Source organism: Martes martes (assembly GCF_963455335.1).
Source record: "Martes martes genome assembly, chromosome: 16".
Classification (NCBI taxonomy): Eukaryota; Metazoa; Chordata; class Mammalia; order Carnivora; family Mustelidae; genus Martes; species Martes martes.
The window spans coordinates 19,858,200-19,884,657 of NC_137904.1; the positions used below are offsets into that span (position 1 = coordinate 19,858,200).

The 26,458-nt window shown below is 41.4% G+C and overlaps 1 protein-coding gene across 1 annotated transcript in view; it reads left to right on the forward strand.

Annotated features, from left to right (window-relative positions):
- SMG6 (SMG6 nonsense mediated mRNA decay factor) overlaps nucleotides 1-26,458 on the forward strand; it is a 236,751-nt gene that overhangs the window by 9,888 nt on the left and 200,405 nt on the right. The window contains exons 7-8 of the mRNA XM_080827352.1: nucleotides 7,436-7,546; nucleotides 7,918-8,130. Of these exons, the coding sequence (XP_080683478.1) occupies nucleotides 7,436-7,546; nucleotides 7,918-8,130 (324 nt within the window). The remainder of the gene's footprint in view (nucleotides 1-7,435; nucleotides 7,547-7,917; nucleotides 8,131-26,458) is intronic.

A 26,458-nucleotide genomic window follows, 5' to 3' on the forward strand; every position in this document is an offset into this window, starting at 1 on the left:
ATTGTGAATAGTGCTTTGTGAAGTACAGGTATTTGAATATCTGTCTTCAGTTCTTCTGAGTCTGTATCAGTGGAATTGCTGAGTTGTATGGTAATTCCATGTTTAGCTTTTTTTTTTTAAGACTTATGCATTTATTTTAGAGAGAGACTGTGCGTGCTGGTGGGGGGATGAGCAGAAGCAAAGAGAGAGAGGGAGAGAAGCAGACTCCCTGTTGAGCATGGAGCCCAATGTGGGGCTCGATCTCACAACCATGGGATCATGACCTGAGCTAAAATCAAGATCGGATGCTTAACTAACAGAGCCACCAGCTGCCCACTATGTTTAACTTTTTAAGGGATCACCAAACTTTTTCATAGAGGTTGCATCATTTTACATTCCCACCAGCAATGTACAAGGGTTCCAGTTCCTCCCTGTTCTTACCAACATTTTCATTTCTTTGAGTATGACCATCCTAGTAAGTATAAAGTGATACTGCACTGTGGGTTTTTCCTCCCCACTTGGGGACATTTTTTTTCCTTTAGTGTTTTCTCTTTCCCTCCCATCCTCCCTCCTTCCCTCTCTCTCTCTCTCCTTCCTTCCTTTCTTGCTTGCTTGCTTGCTTCCTTCCTTCCTTCGTGAGTTTTAGGTTTGCAGAAAAATTAAGCAGAAAGTACAGAGATTTCCATATACTTCCTCAACTCTTCTCCCCGTCAATTTTCCCTGTCATTAACATCTTGCATTAGTTAATGCATTTCTTAAAAAAGATTTTATTTATTTATTTGACAGAGAGAGACACAGTGAGAGAGGGGACACAAGTTGGGGGAGTGGGAGAAAGGAGAAGCAGGCTTCCCACCGAGTAGGGAGGCTGATGCGGGACTCGATCCCAGGACCCTGAAATCATGACTGGAGCCGAAGGCAGACACTTAATGACTGAGCCACCCAAGCGCCCCATACGTTGTTTATTATTGATGAGCTAGTATCAATACATTATCACTAACTAAAGTTCCTAGTTTACATTACGGTTCACTTTTATTGTACAGTCTATGGATTTGAACAAATCTGTAATGACATGTATTCATCATTATAGTATCATACAGAGTAGTTTTACTGTCCTAAAAATACCCTGTGCTCAACCTGTTCATCCCTCCTCACTTCTCTGAACCTTTAGCAATCTTAATTTTTGCTCTCTTTCGTTTTGCCTTTTCCTGAATGTCATATGGTTGGAACCATACAGTATGTAGCCTTTTCAAATCCACTTGTTTCACTTAGTAATATGCATTTAGGGTTATTTTTGTTATTTGACAGCTCTTTTCTTTTTATTGTTGAGTAATATTTCATTGTATGGATGTACCGCAGTTTGTTTATCTGTTTTCTTATTGAAGGACATCTGGGTTGTTTACAGGTTTTGGCAGTTATGAATACAAATGCTGTAAACGTTTGCATGCAGGTCTTTGTATGGACATAAGTTTTCATCTTATTTAGATAAATACCAAGGAGTGTGATTGCCAGATTGTATGGTAAGAGTGTATGTAGTTTTGAAAGAAATGTCCAGGGGCGCCTGGGTGGCTCAGTGGGTTAAGCCTCTGCCTTCTGCTCAGGTCATGATCTCAGGGTCCTAGGACCGAGCCCCGCATCGGTCTCGGCAGGGAGCTTGCTTCTCCCTCTCTCTTTCTGCCTGCCTCTATGCCTACTTCTGATCTCTTTCTGTCAAATAAATAAATAAAATCTTTATAAAAAAAAAAAAAGGAAAGAAATTGCCAAACTGTCTTCAGAAGTGGCTGTGCCATTTTGCATTCCTGCAGGCTGTGGATGAGAGTTCCTGTTGCTTTGCATCCTCATCAGCATTTAGTGTTGTCAGTAGTCTGGATTTTGGTTATTTTGTAATAGATGTGTAGTCTTATCTCATTTTAACTTGCATTTCCCTAATGAGGTATGACCTGGAGTATCCTTTCATATGCTTATTTGCCATTTGTTTATCTTCTTTGGTGAGGTGTCTGTTTTGATCTTTTGTCCATTTTTAAATTGTATTGTTTTTTTATTATTGAGTTTTAAGAGTATATTTTGAATACTAGTCCTTTATTAGATATGTATTTTGTGAATATTTTCTCTGTATGTGGCTTATCTTTTAATTTATTTAGCACAGAACAGAAGTTTTTAATTTTAATGAAATTCAACTTACCAACTTTTTCTTTTGTGGATTTTGCTTTTAGTGTGATACCTAAGAACTCCTCACCAAACCCACAGTTATCTAGATTTTCTCCTGTGTTACCTTCTAGGAGTTGTATAGTTTTACATTTTACATTTAGGTATGTGATCCATTTTTAGTTAATTGTTATGAAAGATGTGAGGTCTGTGGCATTGATTCCTTGTTTTGCACGTGAATGTCCAGTTGTTTCAACAACATTTGTTGAAAAGATTATCCTTTCTCCATTGAATTGCCTTTCCTCCTTTGTCAAAGATCAGCTAGCTGTGTTTGTGTGGGTTTATTTCTGGGCTCTCTATTCCATTCCACTGATCTGTTTGTCTCTTTGGCCAGTACCACATTTTCTTGTTTACAGTAGCTTTATGGTAAGTCATGTAGTTGGGTAGTTCAGTCTTCCGACCATGTTCTTCTTTGTCAGTATTGTGTAGGCTATTCTGGATCTTTTGCCTTTCCATATAAACTTTAGAATCATTTTGTTGTTACCTATAAATCTATTGACTTTGAAGTAGTATCTCATGGTGGGTTTTTTTTTTTATTTTTTTTAAAAATTTATTTTGACAGAGAGAGGTCACAAGTAGGCAGAGAGGCAGGCAGAGAGAGAAGGGGAAGCAGGCTCCCCGCTGAGCAGAGAGCCCAATGTGGGGCTTGATCCCAGGACCCTGAGACCATGACCCGAGCTGAAGGCAGAGGCTTTAACCCACTGAGCCACCCAGGTGCCCCCTCATGGTGGTTTTGATTTGCATTTCCTTAACAACTAATGATGTTGAGCTGCACTTGCAGGCCATTTGGAGAAACATCTATTTAAATCCTTTGCCCATTTTTCTTAAGTTAAAAAAAGTAAAAAAAAAATTAATTGTAAAATATACATAAGATGAAATTTGCCATCTTACCCATTTTACATTCACATTGTTGTGTAACTAATCTCCAGAACTCTCTTCATCTTGCAAAACTAAAATTTTATACCCATTAATTAAGCAACTCCCCATTTTCCCCTCCCTTCAGCCACTGACAACCACCCTTCTACTTTCTGTCTCTGAATTTGTCTACTTTAGGTACTTAATATAAGTGGAATCATACAGTATTTGTCTTTTGTGACTGGCTTATTTCACTTAGCATTATATCCTCAAGGTCCATCCATGTTGCAGCTTGTGTCAGAATTTTCTCTTTAAGGCTGAATAGCACTCAGTTGTGTGTATATACCATATATATTTTTTTAAAGATTTAATTTATTTATTTGACAGAGATCATGAGTAGGCAGAGAGGCAGGTGGGAGGGGGAAGCAGGCTCCCTGCTGAGCAGAGAGATTCGGGCCTTGATCCCAGGACCCTGAGATCAGGACCTGAGCTGAAGGGAAAGGCTCAATCCACTGAGCTGCCCAGGCGCCCCATATATACCATATTTTGTTTATCACTTTGTCTCTCAGTGCCATTATGAATAATGCTGCCATGAATGTGAGTGTACAAAAATCTCTTTAAGATCCTGCTTTCAGGACGCCTGGGTGGTTCATTGGTTAAGCATCTGCCTTTGGCTTGAGTGCCAGGGTCCTGGGATCGAGTCCCACATCGGGCTCCTTGCTCAGCAGGGAGCCTGCTTCTCCGTCTGCCTGCAGCAGCTCCCCCTGCTTGTGCTCGCATTCTCTCTGTCTGACAAATAAATAAATAAAATCTTTAAAAAATTATTTATTTATTTATTAGAGGGTGCATGCATGCATGTATTGGGGGAGGGGCCAAGGGAGAGAATCTTTTTTTTTTAAGGATTTTATTTATTTATTTGACAGAGAGGTAGAGAGCACAGGTAGGCAGTGTGGCAGGCAGAGGGAGAAGGAGAAGCGGGCTCTCTGCTCAGTGGAGAGTCTCCGCTCAGCTCTCCGCTGAGCAGAGAGCCCGATGCAGGGCTCGATCCCAGGACCCTGGGATCATGACCTGAGCCGAAGGCAGCCCCTAATCGACTGAGCCACCCAGGTGCCTCAAGAGGGAGCGAATCTTTAAGCCAACTCCCCGCTGAGCACAGAGCCTGATGCAAGGCTTGATCTCATGACCCATGAGATCATGACCTGAGCAGAAACCAAGAATTGGACATTTAAGTGACTTAGCTACCCAGGTGCCCCTCTTCTAAGAGTTTTTATAGTTTTGTTTTTTTTAAATAAAGATTTTATTTATTTATTTGACAGAGAGAGAGAGACCACAAGTAGGCAGAGAGGCAGGCAGAGAGAGAGAGGGGGAAGCAGGCTCCCTGCTGAGCAGAGAGCCCGATGTGGGGCTTGATCCTAGGACTCTGAGATCATGACCTGAGCCAAAGGCAGAGGTTTAACCCACTGAGCCACCCAGGCACCCCGAGTTTTTATAGTTTTTATATTTAGATCTTTGATTCATTTTTTTTTAAAAGATTTTATTTATTTATTTGACAGACAGAAATCACAAGTAGGCAGAGAGGCAGGCAGAGAGAGAGGAAGGGAAGCAGGCTCCCTGCTGAGCAGAGAGCCCGATGTGGGGCTCGATCCCAGGACCCTGGGATCATGACCTGAGCCGAAGGCAGAGGCTTTAACCCACTGAGCCACCCAGGCGCCCCGAGATCTTTGATTCATTTTTCATTTATTTTTGTATATGGTGTAAAATAGGGGTCCACCTTCATTCTTTTGCATGTGGATATCCAGTTCTTCTAGTGCCATTTGTTGAAGAGGTGGTTCTTTCCCCATTGAATAGTCTTGGGATCCTTGTTGAAAATCAGTTGGTGCTTGGGTCTATTTCTGGACTCTCAGTTCTCTTGCATGGATCTGTATGTCTATCCTTATCCCAGCACCACATTGTTTTAATTACTATAGCTTTGTGGTAAATTTTGAAATCAGGATATATGAGTTTTCCACCTTTGTTCTTCTTTTTCAAGATGAGTTTGGCTGTTTGGGGTTTCTTGTAATTCAGTATGGATTTTAAGATCAGCTTTTTCATTTTTGCAAAAAGAGTCATTGGGATTTTCATAGGAATTACATTGACTGTGTAGTTGCTGTGGGGAGTATTTACACAGATGTTTTTGATTTATTTAGGTCTTCTTTAATTTCTTTCAGACGTGCTTTATAATTTTCAGTGTATAAGTTTTACACTTCCTTGGTTAAACTTATTCCTAAGTATGTTATTCTTTTTGAGGCTATTGTAAATAGAATTATTTTCTTAATTTTTTTAAAGATTGTTTATTACTGATATATAGAAATATAACAGATTTTTGAGCATTGATCATAATGTCTTACAACTTCATTGATTCCTTCAGTGGCTTTTTGCCATTCTGATTAAACTGGTATATTTTTCTTTCACAGACCTCTGACCTAAATTAGTGGTCCTTTCAAGCTCTTCTCCTCTGTCCCTCTTTTTTTGTTTCCCTTTTATCCTAGTTGTCTTTTAACATCACTATCTCGATTTTCTGTCTCCTCCAATCAGTCATTCAGTGAATTTCAAGAATTCGGTGAGAAACTGTGCATGGTGCTTTGCTAGGTGCTATGATTGATGAATATGTGGTATGGTTTCTGTTTTGAAAAACGTGTTGAGAACACAAGTGAGGTGTGTAGACAGTGATACAAATTAGACTGCATGAAATGTGATGTAATTGATTAGATGTGCCATTATTTTCTGGACCACTAAAAAAGAATATGTGAATTAGAAATAGACATAATGGTAGATATTGATTGTAAGTTCTGTTTTGATTTCAGAAATGTTAGAATATGAAAAAATCATTGTAGAATGGACGAAACACAATCTAAAATCCAGTGAGTGGTATAGGCTGCGATCAGTACAGATTGGGATAATATTAAAAATAGCCCCCATTAGGGTTGCCTGTCTGGCTCAGTTAGTAGAGCATGTGACTATTAATCTCGGGGTTGTGAGTTTGAGCCGCACATTGGGTGTAGTAGAGATTACTTAAAAATAAAACCTTAAAAAATAAGAAACAAAAAAATAGCCCCCATTTAACTGACTGTAATAGTATATCAGTCATACAGTAAGTATGAATCTTACTCATTTTAGGAGCCATAGGTATGTAAATATCTTCTAATAAATATCTACCCAATAAATGGCAGGACCTAATTTGAACTCAGGCAGTTGACCTTAGAATGTGTACCTTTAACCATGCTAGCTGAATAGAAGATGTGAGTTTTTTTTAAATTTTTATTTATTTATTTTTTAAAGATTTTATTTACTTATTTGACAGACAGATCACAAGTAGGCAGAGAGGCAGGCAGAGAGAGAGGGGGGGAAGCAGGCTCCCTGCTGAGTGGAGAACCCGATGTGGGGCTCGATCCCAGGACCCTGAGATCATGACCTGAGCTGAAAGCAGAGGCTTTAACCCACTGAGCCACCCAGGCGCCCCGCAAGGTTTTTTGTTGTTGTTTTTTTTTAAGATGCAAGTTTTGAAGAATGAGTTACTGGGGTGAGAAAGAAGTTAGTGTTTTAAATGCATTTTGAGACAAAAAAAGGGAAAAATATATATGAAGTTGGAGAAAATGTCTTTTTGACATTCTTTCCCCCTTTGTTTCAGTGTTTTTTTCCTCCTTTCTGAACTTTTCCCTTTCTTTTACTTCTTTTCCTTATTAATTGGTTGTAAAACAGACTTGAAGTATTTATTTGCTGAATTCATTGGATAATAGTTTTATATTTCCCTTTCTCTGCAGAGTCAGTGTGGTATAGTACAAACCTGAACTCAGGAGCCAGACAGACATAGGTTCATATACCGGCATACCCAGGATTTGGCTTGGAGGCCTTGTTGGACAAGTTATGTTGTTGGACAACAATCTGCCTGGGCACGCATTTCCTCATCTTTAAAATGGGACTAATAATGCCTGTGGGGCGATGTTCTTAGGTTTAGAGGTAAAATCTATGAAGTGATAGTCACTTGTCTCACTATGCTTAAATCAGTGTCAGTGATGTTGCCATTGTTATTATAATGTTTTTAGCTAGCAACTAGTGAGTTGAACATTTTCTTTCTCTAAAAAAAAAATGTAATTGGTTTTTATATTTGATGAGGCTCTTTATTCTTTTTCCCTCTTGTGAGTGCTTGGCTCTTAGAGTACCTCTGCATGTAAGACAGAGTCCTGTGCCAGGAGAGATCCCTGACATAATCGCCGTGGTTCCTCCCATGGATAGCATTCTGATGTTCTTATTGGAATTCCTTACAGCCTGGGAGAGATAGTAAGGTTTTCTAGGTCAGCTGACTCCGGCTGGAGTCAGGAAAAGGATTGGTTGACTTGATGTCTCTGGCCTCTTTTTGCAGAGGAGGAAGCTTGATGCTGTCTATTACTATATGCGCAGTTTAGCTGCCAGCAACCCTATCCTGACTGCCAAGGAGAGTCTCATGAGCTTGTTTGAGGAGACCAAACGAAAGGTGAGTGGGGATGCAGGCAGACTCATTCCTTCCTAAAAGAACATGTTTCTCTTAGTGCTTCTGTGTCCTCAGGGGAATGCCTTATAATGTCCTCAAGGGGTCCCATTGGGCTGTGCTGATGGAGTCAGTCAGCCCCTATGCAGAACCAAACTCATCTTCAGGAGACTTCTCCAGGGCCCTAGGGTGTGCATCTAGATTATGGAATTAATAACGTCTGTGAGACAAAGCAGATAATACTTTACTACTTAGGGACTATAGCAAAGTCTTTACTTTTTATAGCCCCTGGGCAACAAACTCAGATGAGGTGAGTGCCTCTTTTTATTAGCTGAATCCCAGGAGAGTCTGAGCTTATGTGTTTGTATATCGTACAGGCAGAACAGATGGAAAAAAAGCAACATGAGGAATTGGAACTGAGCCCTGACCAGTGGCGGAAAGGAAAGAAGTCTACTTTCCGGCATGTTGGAGATGACACCACTCGCTTAGAGATCTGGATCCATCCATCACATCCCCGGTCCTCCCAGGGCACTGAATCTGGGAAGGATTCTGAGCAGGAGAATGGGCTGGGAAGCCTGAGCCCAAGTGATGTAAGTTCCTGAGAGTGATATAATGAGCAAGACTAAGTAAAAGTGGATGCCCCAGTACATGCAACTGGGAGGCGCCGCACAGACATTTCCCATGAATCCCAGGGAAGGTAAATCACGTCAGGCTTTCTGCCGTCCTCTCTCCAGCTACATACACTTCATCTTTATTATGTGCTTCCGTCTCTCACCACTATGTGGCACTACCGAATTTAGTAAAACTTGTTTTTCTGAAGGAAGATCTACTTAGTATAGGAGGAGAATTTTTTGCTGCTTTGTGTTTGGAGTCACCAGTATGATACCTAAAGATTCTGTTGGGATTCTGTGAAGCTAGTCGGAGAGAGAGCATAGTAGGAAAACGGCATTGTGCCTTGAGAGTAAAATTCTTAGTGGAGTGGATGGTGGGATGAGGTGGGACCACATCTTGAAGGGTTATATAGTAAATAATTTGACCTTTATCCTGAAGGTAGTAGGAAACTATTGAATGCTTTATTTTTTTTTTTCCTATTGAATGCTTTAAATAAGGACGTAACTTGTCAGATAACACATTTTAAAATATAGCTCCGGCTGCTTTGTGAAAAATTTGGAGAAGGGTAAGACTGGAAATAACAAGAGAAGGAGGGGTGCTGCAATAATCCGAGTATGATGTGGAGAGGACCTGAACCAGGAAATGGGTCTGGAGATGAGGAGAAGGGAACAAATATGAGGCATATTAATGAGGTAGAATCCAAAGGACTTGATTGGACAGGGGGAGCTGAAGGACAAGAGGAAGTCAAAAGTAACATCTACCTAGGTATTTCTGGGTTGGAAACTGGGTGAAGGCTGGTCTATTCCTTGAGATAAGGAATAGAGGTAGAATTGGTTTTAGGAGAAAATGAAGAGTTTAGTTTTAGACATTTTGAAATTTTTATAGGACATTGAAGAGAGATTTAAAGGCTATCATATCTGAAGCTGGGGAGAGCATCCTGGGTTAGAGATGAAGATATTTGAAGGCAGCCTCTTATGGATGGAATTGAAGTCATGAGGGTTGTTTCAGTCACTTGAGAAAAAAAGTGATAAGTAAATTGACAATCTAAGGGAGAAAGGAGATGGATGGCAGGGAGAGGTCCTTGCAGAGGATTGGAAGGGAGAGAAATCTGGAGCACAAGTGCAGGAATTAGCCTGAATGAGGGGGAGAGATCCCTCTTTCTTGTATTTGAGGGAAAGGAGGAACAGGTAATAGGGGGTCAGGATAGTTTGAGAGTGTTGTGGGAGGAAGATGAGGGAGGGCCTTTTTGATGTTTTCTTTTTTCTTTTTGAAGTTGGAGACATGATTGTCTGCAACCAAGAATGAATCAAAGGTTGGTGGGTTAGGAGTACTTCTTTGGGGTTTAATTTAAAATTTCCAGTTCTCTGGGGTACCTAGGTGGCTCATTCAGTTGATTGCCCAACTCTTGGTTTCGGCTTAGGTCATGATCTTGGGGTTGTGGGATCAAGCCCTGCATCAGGCTCTGTGCTCACCACGGAGTCTGCTTGTCCCTCTCTCTGTGCTCTTCTCCTGACCCTCTCTCTAAAATAAATAAATAAAATCTTTAAACAAAATAAAATTTCCACTTATTTTCCTTTAGCCTTCTTAGTCTTTAGCTGTTTTCTGCATGACTTGGAAAGTAGTCATTACTTATAAATGAAACTTCCAGTTTGCCATGTGCCACGGTTTGCGTGGGCTGCTTCAGAGGAGCTGCAGCTCTGGTAGACTCTCTCGCTGCTGTCCTCTTCTAGTTCGGATATTGCAGCCCCAAATGGGAAGCCTGTTTGAGTAAGAGAGAAATTGTTCTATTGTGTTAGCTCCACTGTCTGTCTCTAAAATGAAAGCAACAGGGGTGCCTGGGTGTCTCAGTCCATTGAGCATGGACTCTTGGTTTTGGCTCAGGTCACGATCTCAGGGCCCATACCTGGCTTCATGATCAGCAGGGAGTCTGATTCTTTCCCTCTGCTCCTCTCTCTGTGCCCTCCCATCTTTCTCTCTCAAATAAATGAATCTTCTAAGTAAATAAATAAAATGCAAGTAACAACAATTTGAGAAAGCATTTTGTGGCTTTCTTTGACCTTTACCTCAAGGTTGGGGAGTATTCTTCGTAAGAGTTAAGGTTATAACTAATATCCCATAGATCTCTCTCTTCCATTAGGTATTTCATTGATTTTTAAGGAATGTGTTTATGAGTCTGTGTTTTTATTCTTTTTTTTTTTCTTTAAAGATTTTATTTATTAGGGAGAGAGAGAGTGAGTGAGCACAAGTAGGGTAGGGGAGCAGAGGGGCAGAGGGAGAAGTAGGCTCCTCGCTGAGCAGGGAGCCCAATGCAGGGCTGGATTCCAGGACCCTGGGATCATGACCTGAGCCGAAGGCAGACGCTTAACCAACTGAGCCACTCAGGCATCCCTAAGTCTGTGTTTTTATTCTTGTTTGCATCTCAGAGAAGGCATTTTCAGCACATGGGCTGGCATTAGATCTGTTAATTTTTACTAATTATTTTCAATCATATTAATAATATATGGATGTATTTTTGGTAGAAATTTCAAATAATTAAAGACATATACAGAGTAAAATGGTCGTTTCTTTTTTAAACTATTTGTGAAGCTGTTTTTATATTTTCAGCCTGATCATCATCGCCCCAGGTGCCCCTGTAGTTTGCTTTTTTAACTTACGAATTGGACATACAGTCCTGTTATAATGTTATAACACACACAGTCCTAAAAATCACTGTGCTGTGTAAAATCTCACAGAAGAAAAGCCACAGAGCTCATGGACAAGATGTGGTTAGGGGCACGACACTGAAAAACATCCTCAGTGACTTATTAAAAAAAAAAAAAAAAGATATGAACCTAATAAGACAGTTACACAATTTTATACATGTCTATTGGTTAAGAAATGTATAAATACTATTTTGGAAAAGAAAAGAACTCTAGAAGCGGACTTCAAAAGGATTGCAGCTTTAGTGTTAATTGTGAAGTGGTGGAAGGAGAGTTATTTGAAATTGGATGGAAGACCAGATGTGGATTGGCATGGCCTAGAACGAGTTCACGTGGTGAACTGTGGTAGCTGGTAGATATCTGGAGAGTGTGTATATTTTCTATTTCTCTATAGTTCGGTTCAGCTGAGTGCTATTTTCTGTGCTCACTCAGTGTTTCTTATGAACAAAGTCACATATAAGGAGATGCAAAATTTGTGCTATGCTCAAATTGTTCCCCAATGTATTTATCACAGTGGAACAAATGGATATTTTCAAAACAAGGATTATAGCAGAACTGACTGTATTTCCACCTAAGAATATCTTTTTTTGGTATGTTCTTAGTATGACTGAATGATATTTCGTTATGCAGGTATAGGTCATTTGTTTACCTTATCTGTGTAATTTATGTATTTTCTGTGCATGCTTCTTCATTTTAGTTGTCTTTTTTGGGTGATTAGCCTTACTAGGAATTGCTTCCTTAGCAATTCTTAGAGAGTTTCTAGCACAAACTACTAAAATTCACATCCATGAATAAGAAGCAGAAAGTTTGGCTTCAGGTGGTTGTTATTAATGATAGTAGAGTCCCAACTAGTTTGTTTTCTCTCTACCAGGCACAGGCTTTGGATCTCTCTCTGAATGGCTACAGGAGGTTAGCTTGTGGGTTGTTGGTTTTCAGCCTTGAGATGTGGTTTGGGTTGAACACGCTAACTGGGGAGGGACTGCCAACCTCAACTGTAAGTGGCATCCTTTTAAACTAATTGAGATTCATATTTAAACTCTACCCCTGCCAGCTAGGCTACTCAAATTCAATGTCACCAAGGTTGCAAACATTCTTTATTTAGTGGATGTGTCTTCTGCTATACTGCAGCTCCCATTGGAGATCAGAAAAGGGTTGCTGCTTAGTAAATGAGTTTTTGCAGGTAGTGAATTAATTAAGGAGATTATAGCATCAGAAACAGTTTTCACACTGAGAGGCCAGAGTCTCTGAGGAAACTGCTCTGTTCATATCTTGAAAAGACTATAACTCGAATTTGTCTACTGGGGAAGAATGAACAAATGAGAATAGGAGCCATTGATAGATGTTTGTCTCTGAAACCTTAGTGAGTTCTCATGTGTTGGCATGATTTCATTTACCATTTCCCAGCATTCTCCCAAACCGACTGTGGTTATTGTTTGGTGCTATGTGTGGAAAATGTCTTTAGGTAATGAAATGTCATTGTGTATTTGGCCAACCTCTTGACAAAGCTTTCTTCTCCCTCACCCTTCTCAATGTGTTTTGGGGTTCAGACTGGACCATACCTCAGTAGGTCCTAATAACCTATTGTTCAGCCTTTCCTTATTTGAATCTCTCTTATTGCACCCACCCAGTGGTTTTTAAACCATACCAATATTTATTTTATTTCTTTTTCTTTTTCTTTCTTTCTTTCTTTCTTTTTTTTTTTAAGATTTTACTTATTTATTTGACAGAGAGATCACAAGTAGGCAGAGCAGCAGGCGGGGGTGGGGGGTAAGTAGGCTCCCCACCGAGCAGAGAGCCTGATGTGGGACTCGATCCCAGAACCCTGAGATCATGAGCCGAAGGCAGAGGCTCAACCCACTGAGCCCCCCAGGCACCCCTATTTTATTTCTTTTGATTGTATTTTTTTTTCATGACTTGTTTACACCCAGAACTTACTGCAGTTTATCTTGAGGTTTTTTTTTTTAATATTTTGTTTATTTATTTGACAGGCAAAGATCACAAGTAGGCAGAGAGGCAGACAGAGAGAGAGAGAGAGAGAAGGAAGCAGGCTCCCTGCTGAGCAGGGAGCCTGATGCAGGGCTCAATTCCAGGACCCTGGGATCATGACCCGAGCCGAAGGCAGAGGCTTTAACCCACTGAGCCACCCAGGCGCCCTTATCTTGAGTTTTTAGAGTAGAGGGCTGCTTCTGGGTCCCGTGCTTAACCAGACTAAAGTCTAACCTGTCCTTTTGTGCCAGCTTTGTGCTAGGGTTGTAACGATGAATAGGTCATTATTATTACCTCAAAGAGCTTAGAGTCTAGTGCATGGGTCAGGAAGCTTTTTCTGAAAAAGGCCAGGTAGTCAATATCTGAGGCTTTGCAGGCCATATGGTCTCTGTTACAGCTACTTGCCCAGCTTTTGGGGTGCTAAAATAGCCGTGGACAGTGCATAAATGAATGAGCACGGCTGGGTTCCAGTAAAACTTTATTTACAAATACCGGCGGCAGGCAGCCCGCCTCTGGCCTGTGGACCTGGTTTGCCAGACTCTGATCTGGTGGAAGTAATGGCCACAAAAACAGAATGTTTGGGTATACAGTTGGTTATTGTCTTTTGTGGTAGTTATATCCTAGAAAGTCACCACAGACACTGAATTAGTGAATACTGAACCACTGCTTCTTCCTTTTTTTTTAAAAGATTATTTATTTATTTAACAGGTTGAGAGAGAGAGGGCACAAGTAGGCAGAGCAGCAGGCAGAGGCAGAGGGAGAAGCAGGCTTCCTGCCGAGCAAGGAGCCTAATACAGGGCTCTATCCCAGAACCTTGGGATCATGACTTGAGCCGAAGGCAGATGTTTAACAGAACTGAGCCACTCAGGCGCCCCTGAACCATTGCTTCTAAGGGAAATACAGGCTTAGATTTCTGTGAGCCTCTGGTTATAAGAATTTCATCAAGTAGTCAGTACATACCTTTTTCGTTTGTTTGTTTGGTTTTTAGAGAGAGAGAGTGGGGAGAAGAGGCAAGGGCTGAGGCACAGAGAATCCTAAGCAGGTTCTGTGCTCATCGTGGAGCTCAGTGAGGCTAGATCTCACAACCCTGAAATCATGACCCGAGCCAAAATCAAGAATTGGATGCTCAACCGACTGAGACACTGAGGTGCCCCATAACCTTGTTTTATGTAGGTTTCTGTTTATAGTCACTTTATTTAATATATATTATTGATTCATTAACATTGAACTCGTGACTGACTCCACAATAACTTGTGCCAGTCACACATTTTCTCTGTAAGGCACATCACAGCCTTGGAGGCCATTTTAAACAGTGAAATCACCAACAAAAAGCATGAAAAACATGGCTCTAAATAGACCATGAAAAGGGCACTTGCTTAAAGTACGAGAACTTGGACAAGAAGTCAGAGAGTCGGGCGCCTGGGTGGCTCAGTCGTTGGGTGTCTGCCTTCAGCTCGGGTCATGATCCCAGAGTCCTGGGATCCAGCCCCACATCGGGTTCTCTGCTCAGTGGGGAGCCTGCTTCTCCCTCTCCCACTGCTGCTCTGCCTGCTTGTGCTCTCTCGCTTTCTCTTTCAAATAAATAAATAAAATCTTAAAAAAAAAAAAAAAAGTCATCTTGCTGAACCTCAGCTGGGAACATGTGTATCAGGCAACTTGAATTTTCTGCCATTTTGGGTATGCCCATGAATGACTGCAAAAGCACCATGGGTATTGATTTTGGTGTTTTTTTTTTTAAAGATTTTATTTATTTATTTATTTGACAGAGACACAGTGAGAGAGGAGCAGGAGAGGGAAAAGCAGGCTTCCCACCAAGCAGGGAGCCCGATGTGGGGCTTGATCTCAGGACCCTGGGATCATGACCTAAGCCAAAGGCAGACGCTCGCTTAACGACTGAGCCACCCAGGCGCCCCTGATTTTGGTGTTATTAATGAGTTTTAGCAAGTAGCTGAATTCACAGAAACAAAATCCACAAATAATGATGACCAAATATATTGTGGTAAGTGGCGTGAGGGAGATATGCATTGAGTACCATGGAAGCACAGAGAAGAACACTTGGTTTAGTCCTGGTGGAAGTATGGGTTGTAGTGAGGAAAAGGAGAATGACTTTGGAAGGCTTCCTGGAAGTTAACTAGGCCAAGTGAGAAGAGAGTGTTCCAAGTAGAAGGAACAGCATGGGCAAAAGACAGAGGAGGTGTGACACAGCAGAGGGGTTGCAGGGTGTCTAAATCTATGGTAATTTGGGGGATCATATGAGAAAGTTGGAGTGGGAGAGAGACTGAGCCTTCTGCAGAAACACTTTCTAGTTTGGTGCTGTAGTATGTTTGGGTAGTGGTCAGTGGGCTGGGCCCAAATAATGTACTTCGGGATTCTGGAAGCAGTTGTTTCTGGAATTTCTCGTTGTTTACTTCTCGTGTCTGCATTGTTAATTCAACAAAAGCAGTGCCGTTTCATTCATTAAATTAGGTAGGGTGGAAATTGCTGAATTTTTTGCCCCACAATTTGTTGATTAAAATTTGAGGGCTATTCTTTTAAATGGTGCTTTAGGCATTCCAAACTTAAATATGCAGAAGATACTAGTGTTTCTTTGTGTCTTTGTTGTTGGAGGAATTTGCCAATGGGTTCAGTTAAGTAGGGCAAATCTTCTTTTCTTTTCATTTTGATATTTTTATTGCCTTTAAAAATTTACAAAGCTGGGTTGCCTAGGTAGGGTTAAAGTTCCGACTCTTGGTTTCAGCCCAGGTCCTGATCTTAGGGTTGTGAGATCGAGCCCCGTGTGGGACTCTGTGCTCAGCATAGGGTCTGGTCGGGATTCTCTCTCCCTCTCCCTTTGCTCCCTGACCCCACAAAAATAAATAAATCTTTTTTTTTTAGACTTTATTTATTTATTTGGCACAGAGAGATCACAAGTAGGCAGAAAGGCAGGCAGAGAGAGAGGGGGAAGCAGGCTCCCTGCTGATCAGAGAACCTGATGCGGGGCTCGATTCCAGGACCCTGAGATCATGACCTGATCTGAAGGCAGAGGCTTAACCCACTGAGCCACCCAGGCACCCCATAAATAAATCTTTTAAAAAATTTTACAAAGCCAACACATCCTTAAAAAGTATGAAAATGCAGATAAACAATGTGTTTTTACCATCTATCAATAACTACCATTAACATCTTAGGGTATGTTTTTCCTGCGTGTTTATATAGGTCACAGCACTTAGTATTGGAAATGTCTAATGCCCATTAACCTGGAAAATCAGAAGAAAAAAATCCATGCCTAATTATCAACTCAGAACTTGATTGGAAAAGTAGTACTCTAATTTCTAAAGTCAGCATAGGTACCATATCTTGCTGTTTATCCGAGTACACAGAATGATGCTGTAATGTCTTTCCTCTCCTGTGTAAAGAGAAACTTCTTTAAAAAAAAAAAGTGGCTCTAACCCACTGAGCCACCCAGGTGCCCCTGGTTGAAGTATTTTATTTTTAATTAAAAAAAATTTTTTTTTAAAGATTTCATTTATCTATTTGACAGAGATCACAAGTAGGCAGAGAAGCAGGCAGAGAGAGAGGAAGGGAAGCAGGCTCCCCGCCAAGGGAGCCCCCGTCGGGAGCCCGACGCGGGGCTCGATCCCAGGACCCTGGGACCATGACCTGAGCCGAAGGCAGAGGCTTTAACCCACTGAGCCACCCAGGCACCCCTGGTTGAAGTATTTTAAAGGAAATCCTAGATAATGCATCATTGCAACCCTACACATTTCACTTCTATACACACCTTTTAAAAAATAATGGACTTTTTCTTAAATACCACAGTGCCATTGCCATGTCTGTCCGTGGCATCATTTGGTATCTGATCCATAACTTCAATTCCCACATTATTTTACAAATGAGGTCTTAGAGTTGGTCTGTTCAAATGAAGACCTACACGTTATATTGGATTGTTTTTTCTTCTAAGTTTCTTTTAGTCAAGAACAGTTCTGCCTTCCCATTTAAAAACGTTCTTCACATCATAAGGTTTTTAAGCTGGTTAGTTGTCCTGTAGAATTCCCACATTCTGGATTTGTCTTTGTTTGCCTTGTGGTATCATTTAACCTTTCCTTCTGTCCCTCATATTCCTGTAAATGAGAGTTAGCTCTGGAAACTTTTTTAGATTCGGGTTCAGCCTTTTTGGCAAGAGTACTTCGTAGGTGGTGCTGTGTGCCTCATTTTGCCCTGCATTAGCAGGTGTCTGATTGTCTCACTTTTAGTGATGCTAAGACTAATCAGATGATTCAGGTGCCCCAAATAGTAGATTTTTGCTTGTTTTGTTTTTAAGGTTTAATCAGTTGCCAGCTAATTTATGAAAAAAATCAAGATCTGGCAACAGTTTGCCAGAGCCAAGTAGCAGCTACCCCCTTTTAATCAGGCTTGTGTTCTCCAGTTTACCCCTTTCCCCCACTCCTGTACTTGCATACTGCTCACTTTCATCGCCTACCTTGTCTCTGTAGGTATTTGATTTTGTGATCAATGCTTTTAAAGTGCTGCCAAAATGGGTTATTGCAATCTAGGCTTTTAAGTTGTTTCTCTGAGATCGTTTAGGATTGGCAAGTCCCTCCAATCAGTCCTCATTTTGGTCACGGTTTGGAAATGTCTTAATCATTGGACCATAAGTGTTTTGGTTTTTCTTTTTCTTTTTTTTCTTGGGGGGGGGGCATAAGCGTTTTGCTTGGCTTCACGTGGTATTGTCATTGGTGCTGATCCAGAAACTAGTTAGCAGTACGTCCTGCTACCAGGCTGGTTCCCTCTTTGTCCGCAGTCTAATAGTGAGCCTAAGGAATCTGAAGGTATCGCTTCTGCTTCCTGATGAAATTAGTACCTCTGGGAATGGAGGCCTACACACACAGCTCTGGGACAGCTTCTTTCCTCAACATCCTGTTGCAGCCGAACTTGGTGAAAAATGAGAAGTTACTCTGCCTAAGTGTGTGAACTAAAAAGCGTCAGGCTGTGATCTAGAAAAGTCTGAATGCCACCCACCAAACCAGTTGACTGGAAATAAACTCTTTGCACACCTGGGTGGCTCAGTTGGTTAGGCATCTGCCTTCGGCTCAGGTCATGATCCCGGGGTCCTGGGGTTGAGTCTCGTATTGGCTCCCTGCTTCACCGGGAGCCTGCTTCTCCCTATGCCTTTGGCCCCACCCCCCCACCCCATGTGTCTCTCATGAATAAATAAATAAAATGTTTTTTAAAAAAGGAAGTTTTTCTTGGGCACCTGGGTGGCTCAGTCAATTAAGCATCCGCCTTTGGCTCGGGGCATGATCCCAGAGTTCTGGGATCGAGTCCTGCCTTGGGCTCTCTTGGGGAGCCTACTTCTACCTCTCCCTCTGCCTCTTCCCCTGCTTGTGTGGTTGCTCACTCTCTCTCAAAGTCTTAAAAAAACGCAAATAAAAATAGTAAGAAAACATTTAAAAAAAGAAACTTTTCTTATCTTTTGTAGTTTTCTCTAACCCCAGGCTTTTTAGTTGTTACCTGAAATCTCTGGTAGCGTGAGAACCTTGTTTCTCTAGGCTTGGAAATCATAGTTTCTGTCTGAAACTTTGCATGCTGCCCCTGCCTAAATTTCATGTGTCCCATGTTTCCATGGTGGGTTTTTTTTTTTTTTTTTTCCTTAGAGGGCGCTATTAAAAGTTGAGAATAATGATTTTTCTTTCTGACTGAAGGCATGGCTCTGTGAGGCTGGGTAGTACACAAGTGTATTTTTTCTTGCATTTAATCAAGAGTCCAGCAAAGTAAACATTGGCCAACAAAGGAGCACAGCTTCACTGTGAGAAACCCAGGTCAGGCAGCCTGTAGCACAGAGCTTTCACATACTCAACCTGTTAGATTTGTTTGCAGGCTTTTTTATTTTTCAAGTGTGTTTTGCAGGTGGCATTTTCTTCAGACCACTTGTCTTGTTTTTCGGTGCCCCTTGCTTCGTTTGTGCACCTGAGCTGCCGCTGCTTGCTGCTGCCGCCACCACTGCCACCACTGTGCTTGAAAGAAAGCTGTGATGTGTGGGTGGTACACATCTAATACCTCCACCCTCCCCTCACCCCCACTGCCCTGGGAGCACAACTAGAGCTCAGAGCATGGTTTTAGAAGGCCTGCTTTCTTAGGCAAGGTGAATCTTGAAGTGAGTTTTAGGTCCCAGTGTGGTATTGTAAACCTTTAGATTGGCACTTTTCAGAGTTAGTGCCATTAGGTACAGCTCAAAACTCTTGGCCTGATTTTCTCTGGATGGCATAAGCATTGATCTGACTTATAGCGAGGGAAGAGTTGAGTTTATGTGCTAATCGGTAAATGTTTGTATCTGTGGTAACTCGATTATTTCATTGCCCCATCATTATCAAAGCAGAGAAAGTTAGCTTAATTTCTTGGCCTTGTAAAGATAACCTATCTGTAGGCTGGGTACCATACAATTTTGCAGGGTTGCTGTGTGAATTACATGAACATCATGTCATTTATTAAGCCCTTTACTTTTGTGAAGTAGTTTATAGGATGTGCTTTATGTCATACTCCTCCACCCTGAAAACTATTTGAAAGTATTCTGTGACCTGATACTTGGCAACCTAGGATGACAGGAGTTCGTAAAGCCTCTTTCTGTAGGAAGAGGCTACAGGTTGGCTCTCTTTTTTTTAGGCCTTAAGAAACAGAACTTGGTGAGATGGCTTCAAAGGTAGAACCAGGACTGGGCTTTTCATATATTGATAATGTGTTCTGTGAGAAAGAGCCCCTAACAGGCAAGGACTGGGGCTGCTTGCCTGGATTGTTGCTGGACTCTCGGGCTGATGTCTTTCTTTGTCTCTTTGTGGTTGGCAGTGAGTGGAAGTTTCTCAAAGTACTTGGGCCCTACCTACAAACCCTTAACGCCCCATATGACCTCGGTCACCAAACCACTTCAGGGCTTTATTTTTATCCTAGCCGTTTCGTTTCAAGATGTGAGGTTGGTTTCTTTCCTCTAGCAGAGCAAAGTTCTCTGGGGGAAGAAACAGAGTGCCAGGGTGCAGTTGAGGCTGGTTAAACACCAAAACCACACTCTTCATCTTCTTGGGCTTGAGACGTGACATTAAGCCATGCTGCAAGCACCAGCTTCCACATTGTGAAGAGACCTTGTCAGATACTAACTTCATTTATTTTGTGTGTGTGTGTTGTTCACCTTTTTAGACAAGTAAAATTTGGGGGGAAAGAGGTGTACCTGCGCCTTCTTCTCTAGCCTGAAATTCTAATTCTAAGAATGGATACTGTGTTAAAATCCAGTATTTCCGAGCTTAAGGTTTTTCATCCTCCCCAACAGTGTTGATGAGAACTCTCACAACTCACCAGGTCTCAGGAAACCGGATTACCAACATATCCTGTTCGCGTGCATGTGTGTATTCTGTGTTACCCACAGGCCACTTTCCACCCCACGTGACCTTTAGTTACCATCCGGAAAGTCAGGACCCAGATACCAGTCAGAATTTCCAGGCGTTGGTTTGGTTTAGACATTTTAGAAAATGTTAACAGTAGTAATTTTAGAGAGACTTTCTGAGTGGCATACATAGTGAATAGGAAGTAACACGTCCTGAGAAGAGGGGGAAAGGCAGTACCCGTACTCTTCGAGAAACGTGTTTGAAAAGGAACATTTGGGTGAAAACCTGAAACGAAAATGCCCAGGGGAGGAGGAGAGGACAGGAGAGAATTATTTAATTAATTAGAAGTAAGTAATACCCCAGTTTTTAGGTTCTGAGGCTAAATTCTGAAGCTCTTATTACGTTCATTAAAATTAAAACATAAAAACATTATTAAAGTTGTTTATTGCACACTTCATCACATTTTATTTTAATCAGCATCTCTCAGTGTGAACAGACTATCATGAGTCAGGTAATGGTCTAGAACAGGGGTAGATAAAAGACTGCCAAAGACCTGCCAGCTAAGAGTGGTTTGTAACATACTTACATGAGGACTTGTTTAAAAGGAAGAACATATGACAGAGATGTATGTGGCCCGCAAGGCCTAAGCAATTTACTGTCCGACCCTTTACAGAAAGAGTTTGCCCACCTCTGCTCTAGAATGGGAAGGGTGAAGGCAGTTACTACAGTGGCAGTCCTTCACTTAGGACATTGTTAATAAGGCTGTTACTGCCTTCTCGGGGGCACAGTTCCTCATTTTGTGGAACTGTCACTGCAGGATGTTTAGCATGCCCGCTGGATACCAGTAGTGGCCCCTATGCATTTCTAAGCACTCCCTGGAAGGAGTGCTGCTGTTCGGTTGAGAATCACCGATACTTGATGAGAATCAAAAACACCTCGTTAAGGTTTCTTCTCTCATTTCTTCTCAGTCAGAGGAACAGATTTGGGATTTGGCTCTTTGTGGCATAAGGACCATAGTGAGAGAGAATGTGAGCAACTCATGGAAAATGGAGGGTGCTCAGTAGGGTAGAATAAAAAGGTTTTAAGGAGGCCATTTAATGATGTTGCATGTTCCCCCTTAAAGAATTTGTTGAGATTGATGTTTAATTTATGAAAACTTTGTTTTGATGTTGCATGTGCTTTGTAAAGCATATTCCTCTCTATGTAAGAAGAAGAGTGGCCATTTTTGACCTTAATGTCCAGATGATCTGAGATCTGTGGGAATCTGTATGGTATACTTGAGAGACTTGTTCAAAGCTGATATAAGGACGTAGTTTTGGCATCTTGTGAATAACCTGATATCCAGACTTAAGCCAGAACTCTGGGGTTGGAGAATTTTCCAGCCTGGGAGAGTTGACTGAGAAAAGTCCTCCTTTGGCTTCTTACCAAGTTAGACAAGGGAGCAATCAGCTGCTGAGTTCTAGCCAGCTGGAATGTATGTGAGGGTGTACTATAAATCGTCCCGTAGGGTCCAGCTCCTAGTCTGTGAAGAGCCTCCCAAAGAAGAATGAGACCCTTACACGGAATCCTTGTCACTCTGCAGCTGCTTTAGGAAGGAAGAGAGTGGTGATTTGATGTTACTGTGGGAGCAGCTCACTTTATATAGTAACATACTGCCTGTTGTGTGGGGCAAGAGATTCCACTGACCTTTTCGTTTACCCCCTGTTGCCTTTCTCACCAATTTCCTATATCGTTTTTTATTTCTGACCATACTCTTGGGGAGGTGTATCTGCAGTCCTATCATTCTGTAATCCCTCTCTGCTCGTAAAGGTTCCAGAATTTCATCTGTCTACTCTGTTTTCACTGTCTTGGATGTAATGTTTGGGCTTACATAGAGAATATGAAAAAGTTGTTTTCTTGGCTGGCGATCTTCTCCCAATCGGCAGACTATTTGTTAGGCTTCGGGGGAAACTCCAGGTTTCCCCCCCCCGGAAGCCTTTCACTTTACTCATAAATATTTAATATTGGAGTTACTGCTCAGTTTTATTTTTCCAAGTGTTACAGTATAGACATTAGACCAGAAGAACTTTAAAATACTATGGAGACTCTTTCTGATGCTTGAGTCTTTATAAAATGTATTTACCACACATTTTTATTTTTGAGAGCTTCAGTGGTCTTTCCAGTTGTCTGTCTTCCATCTGTCCACTGATCAAGAACTTTATTGAGCATCTGTTATGGAAATCACTAGGCATCTCCTACTGTTGTTCTTTCCGTGTCATTTATGCCTAGAACCGTCAGAGAACTGTATACATGGGTAACGTATTGGTCTCCAGTAGTATTGCTTTGACCGAATTGTACTTTGGTGTAAGGTCATTGGCCTGTATTGAAACAAATAATAATAAAGAGGTCTAGGGAATCATTGCTATTTTGTATCACGTGGTATCTTCTTTCTGGAAACCCATGGGAGAAATTTCTGCATTTAGTATCAGAGATAGTCGTTCCGTATGGGTTTTCTTGTTTAATTTAACTTCATGCACATTTATGAGTTTGTTTTTAAGAATATTTTTGTTTTGGGGCGCCTGGGTGGCTCAGTGGGTTAAAGCCTCTGCCTTCGGCTCAGGTCATGATTCCAGGGTCCTGGGATTGAGCCCAGCATCAGGTTCTCTGCTCAGCGGGGAGCCTGCTTCCCTTCCTCTCTCTCTGCCTGCCTCTCTGCCTACTTGTGATCTCTCTGTCAAATCAATAAATAAAATCTTTAAAAAAAAAAAAAAAGAGTATTTCTATCTTAATTGTCCCAGAGGTTAGTGTCAAACTTGTAACTTCCTTTAATAAATGTGAAGGACTTTCTGACATGTAGTTTGTGTCATGACCTTACTACTAGTGACCTCTGATTTTTTCTCTTTTGTTCCTCTTTCTTATTTTCAATTTATTCTATGCTGTAGTATAGTATATATCTTCATACGCTGCCTGAAATAACAGCTTTTTTTTTTAAGATTTTATTTATTTATTTGGCAGAGATCACAAGTAGGCAGAGAGGTGGGCAGAGAGAGGGAGGGGGAAGCAGGCTCCCCACTGAACAGAGAGCCCGATGCGGGGCTTGATCCCAGGACTCTGGGATCATGATCTGAGCTGAAGGCAGAGGCTTTAACCCACCGAGCCACCCAGGTACGCCTGAAATAACAGTTTTCTATGGACATTTTACTCTTTTTCTCTTGCTTATTCAGTTGTAAAACCTCTTAGGTCAGCTGGTCCTCTCTGAGGGGATCAAGGTTTTCCCTGTCCCCATTGAGGTCCTTTCCGTAAATATAGTGAGTACCTTTATGTGTTCTAGGCACTGCACACAAAAAGGTGAATGATATTGATCTTTTCTCTCAAAGATACAGTCTAGTGGGAAAAGCGGATATGTAAGTAAATACTTGAAGTAAAGTGTTACAGATGCGATAGTAGAAATATGTACACTATATGTATAGAGATAATACAGAGGAGAAAGAATTAATTCATGATGAACTGGGAAAACTACCTAGAAAGGTGATCTGTCCTTACTTTTGAAGGATGAAAGAGGTTCTTTAGGTAGATGGAAGTAGCCAGCTTTTCTGGCAGAAGGAATAACATAGATAAAAATACGGTGTGGTTAGAAACTACAAGTGGTTGCTCCTAGGATTCCTAGCCAAGAGTCTGTAATTAGAATATCTTAGGCCATGGTACAGATGTCCAAATTGATGCTGTTTAATCAGTCAGCTGAAGCTGAAGATTCATCACAAAGTAGATACTTTGGGCTTTTGATTTGGCCCAAGCTTAGATGTAGATCCTTCAGATAGTTCTTCTCTGCTTTATTTTATGCATTAGCAAAAGTTGAGTCATCCTAAAGTCATGCCTTCCATCATTCTGGGAAGCTTTCTGAGCCAAGGGCAGTTTGGCTTAGGAGTAAGTTATGCTTTGTGTTGTAACCATTGGCAATAAGTCCTCTTCTTGCCCTGCACACGCACAGTAGGACTGCAGCTACTGAAGCACATGGGAAGGAGGAGCTGGGATGATACCCTCAGTGGATTTATGTTTTTCTGGGATGTTTCTGGTGAGGATGCTAAAACTTTACTCTGTCTAATAAGATTCTGAGCTGACTTATGCCACAGATCTCTGAGATACTGGGTCCTAATTTGTAAAGCAAACTGTGTAAGTCAGTTGACATTCTCACTGAGGAATTTTTTTTGGCAGATTTTCCTTTGGACTTCTGGACATATCTGTAAAAGAGTATGACTTTTTAAAATACTTCAACATGGCACATATCAAGAGGTTGAATAAGGCACTAATAGATGCCCTTAGTGTTTCCAATAAGCTGTCCCTTGTGGCTGATGGAGACTAGGACTTAACATCTTCTGGAATGCATTCCTAAATTGTTTTTTTTAATTTCCATGGACACATTTCTTAATCTCTTTCCTTGTTTCTACATCTGTAAAATAGGGCTATAGTCTACCCCATCAACAGATCTGGCATTTGACATTAATGTAGCTTTCTGCACTTAGATGGAGTCCCAAAGGATTATTGGCTATGGAATAAAGGCTTTTGGTGGAATGGCAGAAAAGATTGTGGTAATTTAAAAAAAAAACCCTTTTATTAAAAAATAATATATGTACAGAAAAGCATACATATCAAAACCATACAGTTTGATAAGTTGTCACAAACTATAAGCATTCTTGTGAAACCAGCAGAGTTTAATTGGGTTTTGACTCATGTTACTTTTGTTCTTCCTTTTTAACTCTGAACTCCAATTTTCCCTATATGTTTAATAGTTACAGTGACGGGGATAGAGCATTGTAAATAAATTAGGAAGAAGTTAATGTTCATGTTTTCCCTTGCTAATACTCTTTGGTATGCCTAAGATTGATTTTTCATTGTTGAGAGAAGAAAGGAGAATTGGATCAAAGATGAGAGATTTAAAGGTGTTTGCCCTGTCTTTTGAACTAGGTATTTTGGGTCTGGGAACAAGTACAGAAAAGACACGACTGACAAAAAACTAAATGGAAGTAGGCCTTGCCTTCAGTCACAGCAAAACTGAGTCTCTCACCAAAAGTGCTGTGGTTTTTGGCCTTGATGTTGAACTATCTGGCTCTGTCTGGCTCTGTGGGGGGCTGGGGAGTGTGTGACATCATGGCCCACTAGCTTCTGGAGACACTTGGAGTCAGCTGGGATGTGGAATCCCATAAGTTCTGCGCTGGTGTGTTTATAGTCTTGTCTTTGGTGTCCAGGTAAACGCCACGCTGTACCAGGTCATGTTGTCTGTGTGTAACCCATTTTTATTCTCACAGTTTTCTTCTCTTTTTGCTGCCAGCTGCCAGTGAGGTAGAGGTGTCTCTGTTGATAAAGAACAGATACAGAAGTTTGCATCCAAACCTGAATAACCATTTTTAACTTGAAACACTTTTCCTAGGAGTTGATGCATCAGAATTCTTCCCTTATTTGGTGCCCTGCTTAAATCTGAAGTTTGCATGAGGTTGCCAGAGCTCTCTGTATGCTGATTATTTGCTTTTTGGTACCCACAGCATAGTGGTTTGTGAAACCTTCTTTGTGACCACATCTTTCTTAAACTGAAGCTTTGTTCTCCTTTGGGTTCTTAGATTAGTTCTTGCTCCTCCCTTTCCTGAGAGATTCAGGGGTTTTCCTGTATTGTGGTAGGTGGGTAGGCAGGAGGGTATGTTTTCAGGTATTTTTTCTGGATTATACACAGTCCTTGATGATGGTGTGTGAATGTACATATACTCTTTGACTCTTGAAGAACTCTTTCGCTATTAACCAGGCAGTTTGTGGATTTAGAAAAAGTGTTAGTGTTTATTTTACTGGTTCTATTACTGCTATTTCACTTATGGAAAGCAAGGCTTTACTCACTTTTCTATCTTCCTGTTGGCATTATCCTAGGGTACATTTATTTTTTTGTTTTTGTTTTTGTTTTTTTTGAAAGATTTTATTTATTTGACAGACAGAGATCACAAGTAGGCAGAGAAGCAGGTAGAGAGAGAGGAGGAAGCAGGCTCCCTGCTGAGCAGAGAGCCCGATGCGGGGATGCGGGGCTCGATCCCAGGACTCTGGGGTCATGACCTGAGCCGAAGGCAGAGGCTTTAGCCCACTGAGCCACCCAGGCGCCCCCTAGGGTACATTTGTTAAGTACTTCCACTGATTTGCAAGATATGACATGAACTGGAAGTATCTACTTCTCTTAATCTGTAAGACTTCTCAGTTGTTTTGAACTAGTGGTCTCTCAGTGAATGATAACTGGAACCATTGGCCGGTTTTTGCTTGGG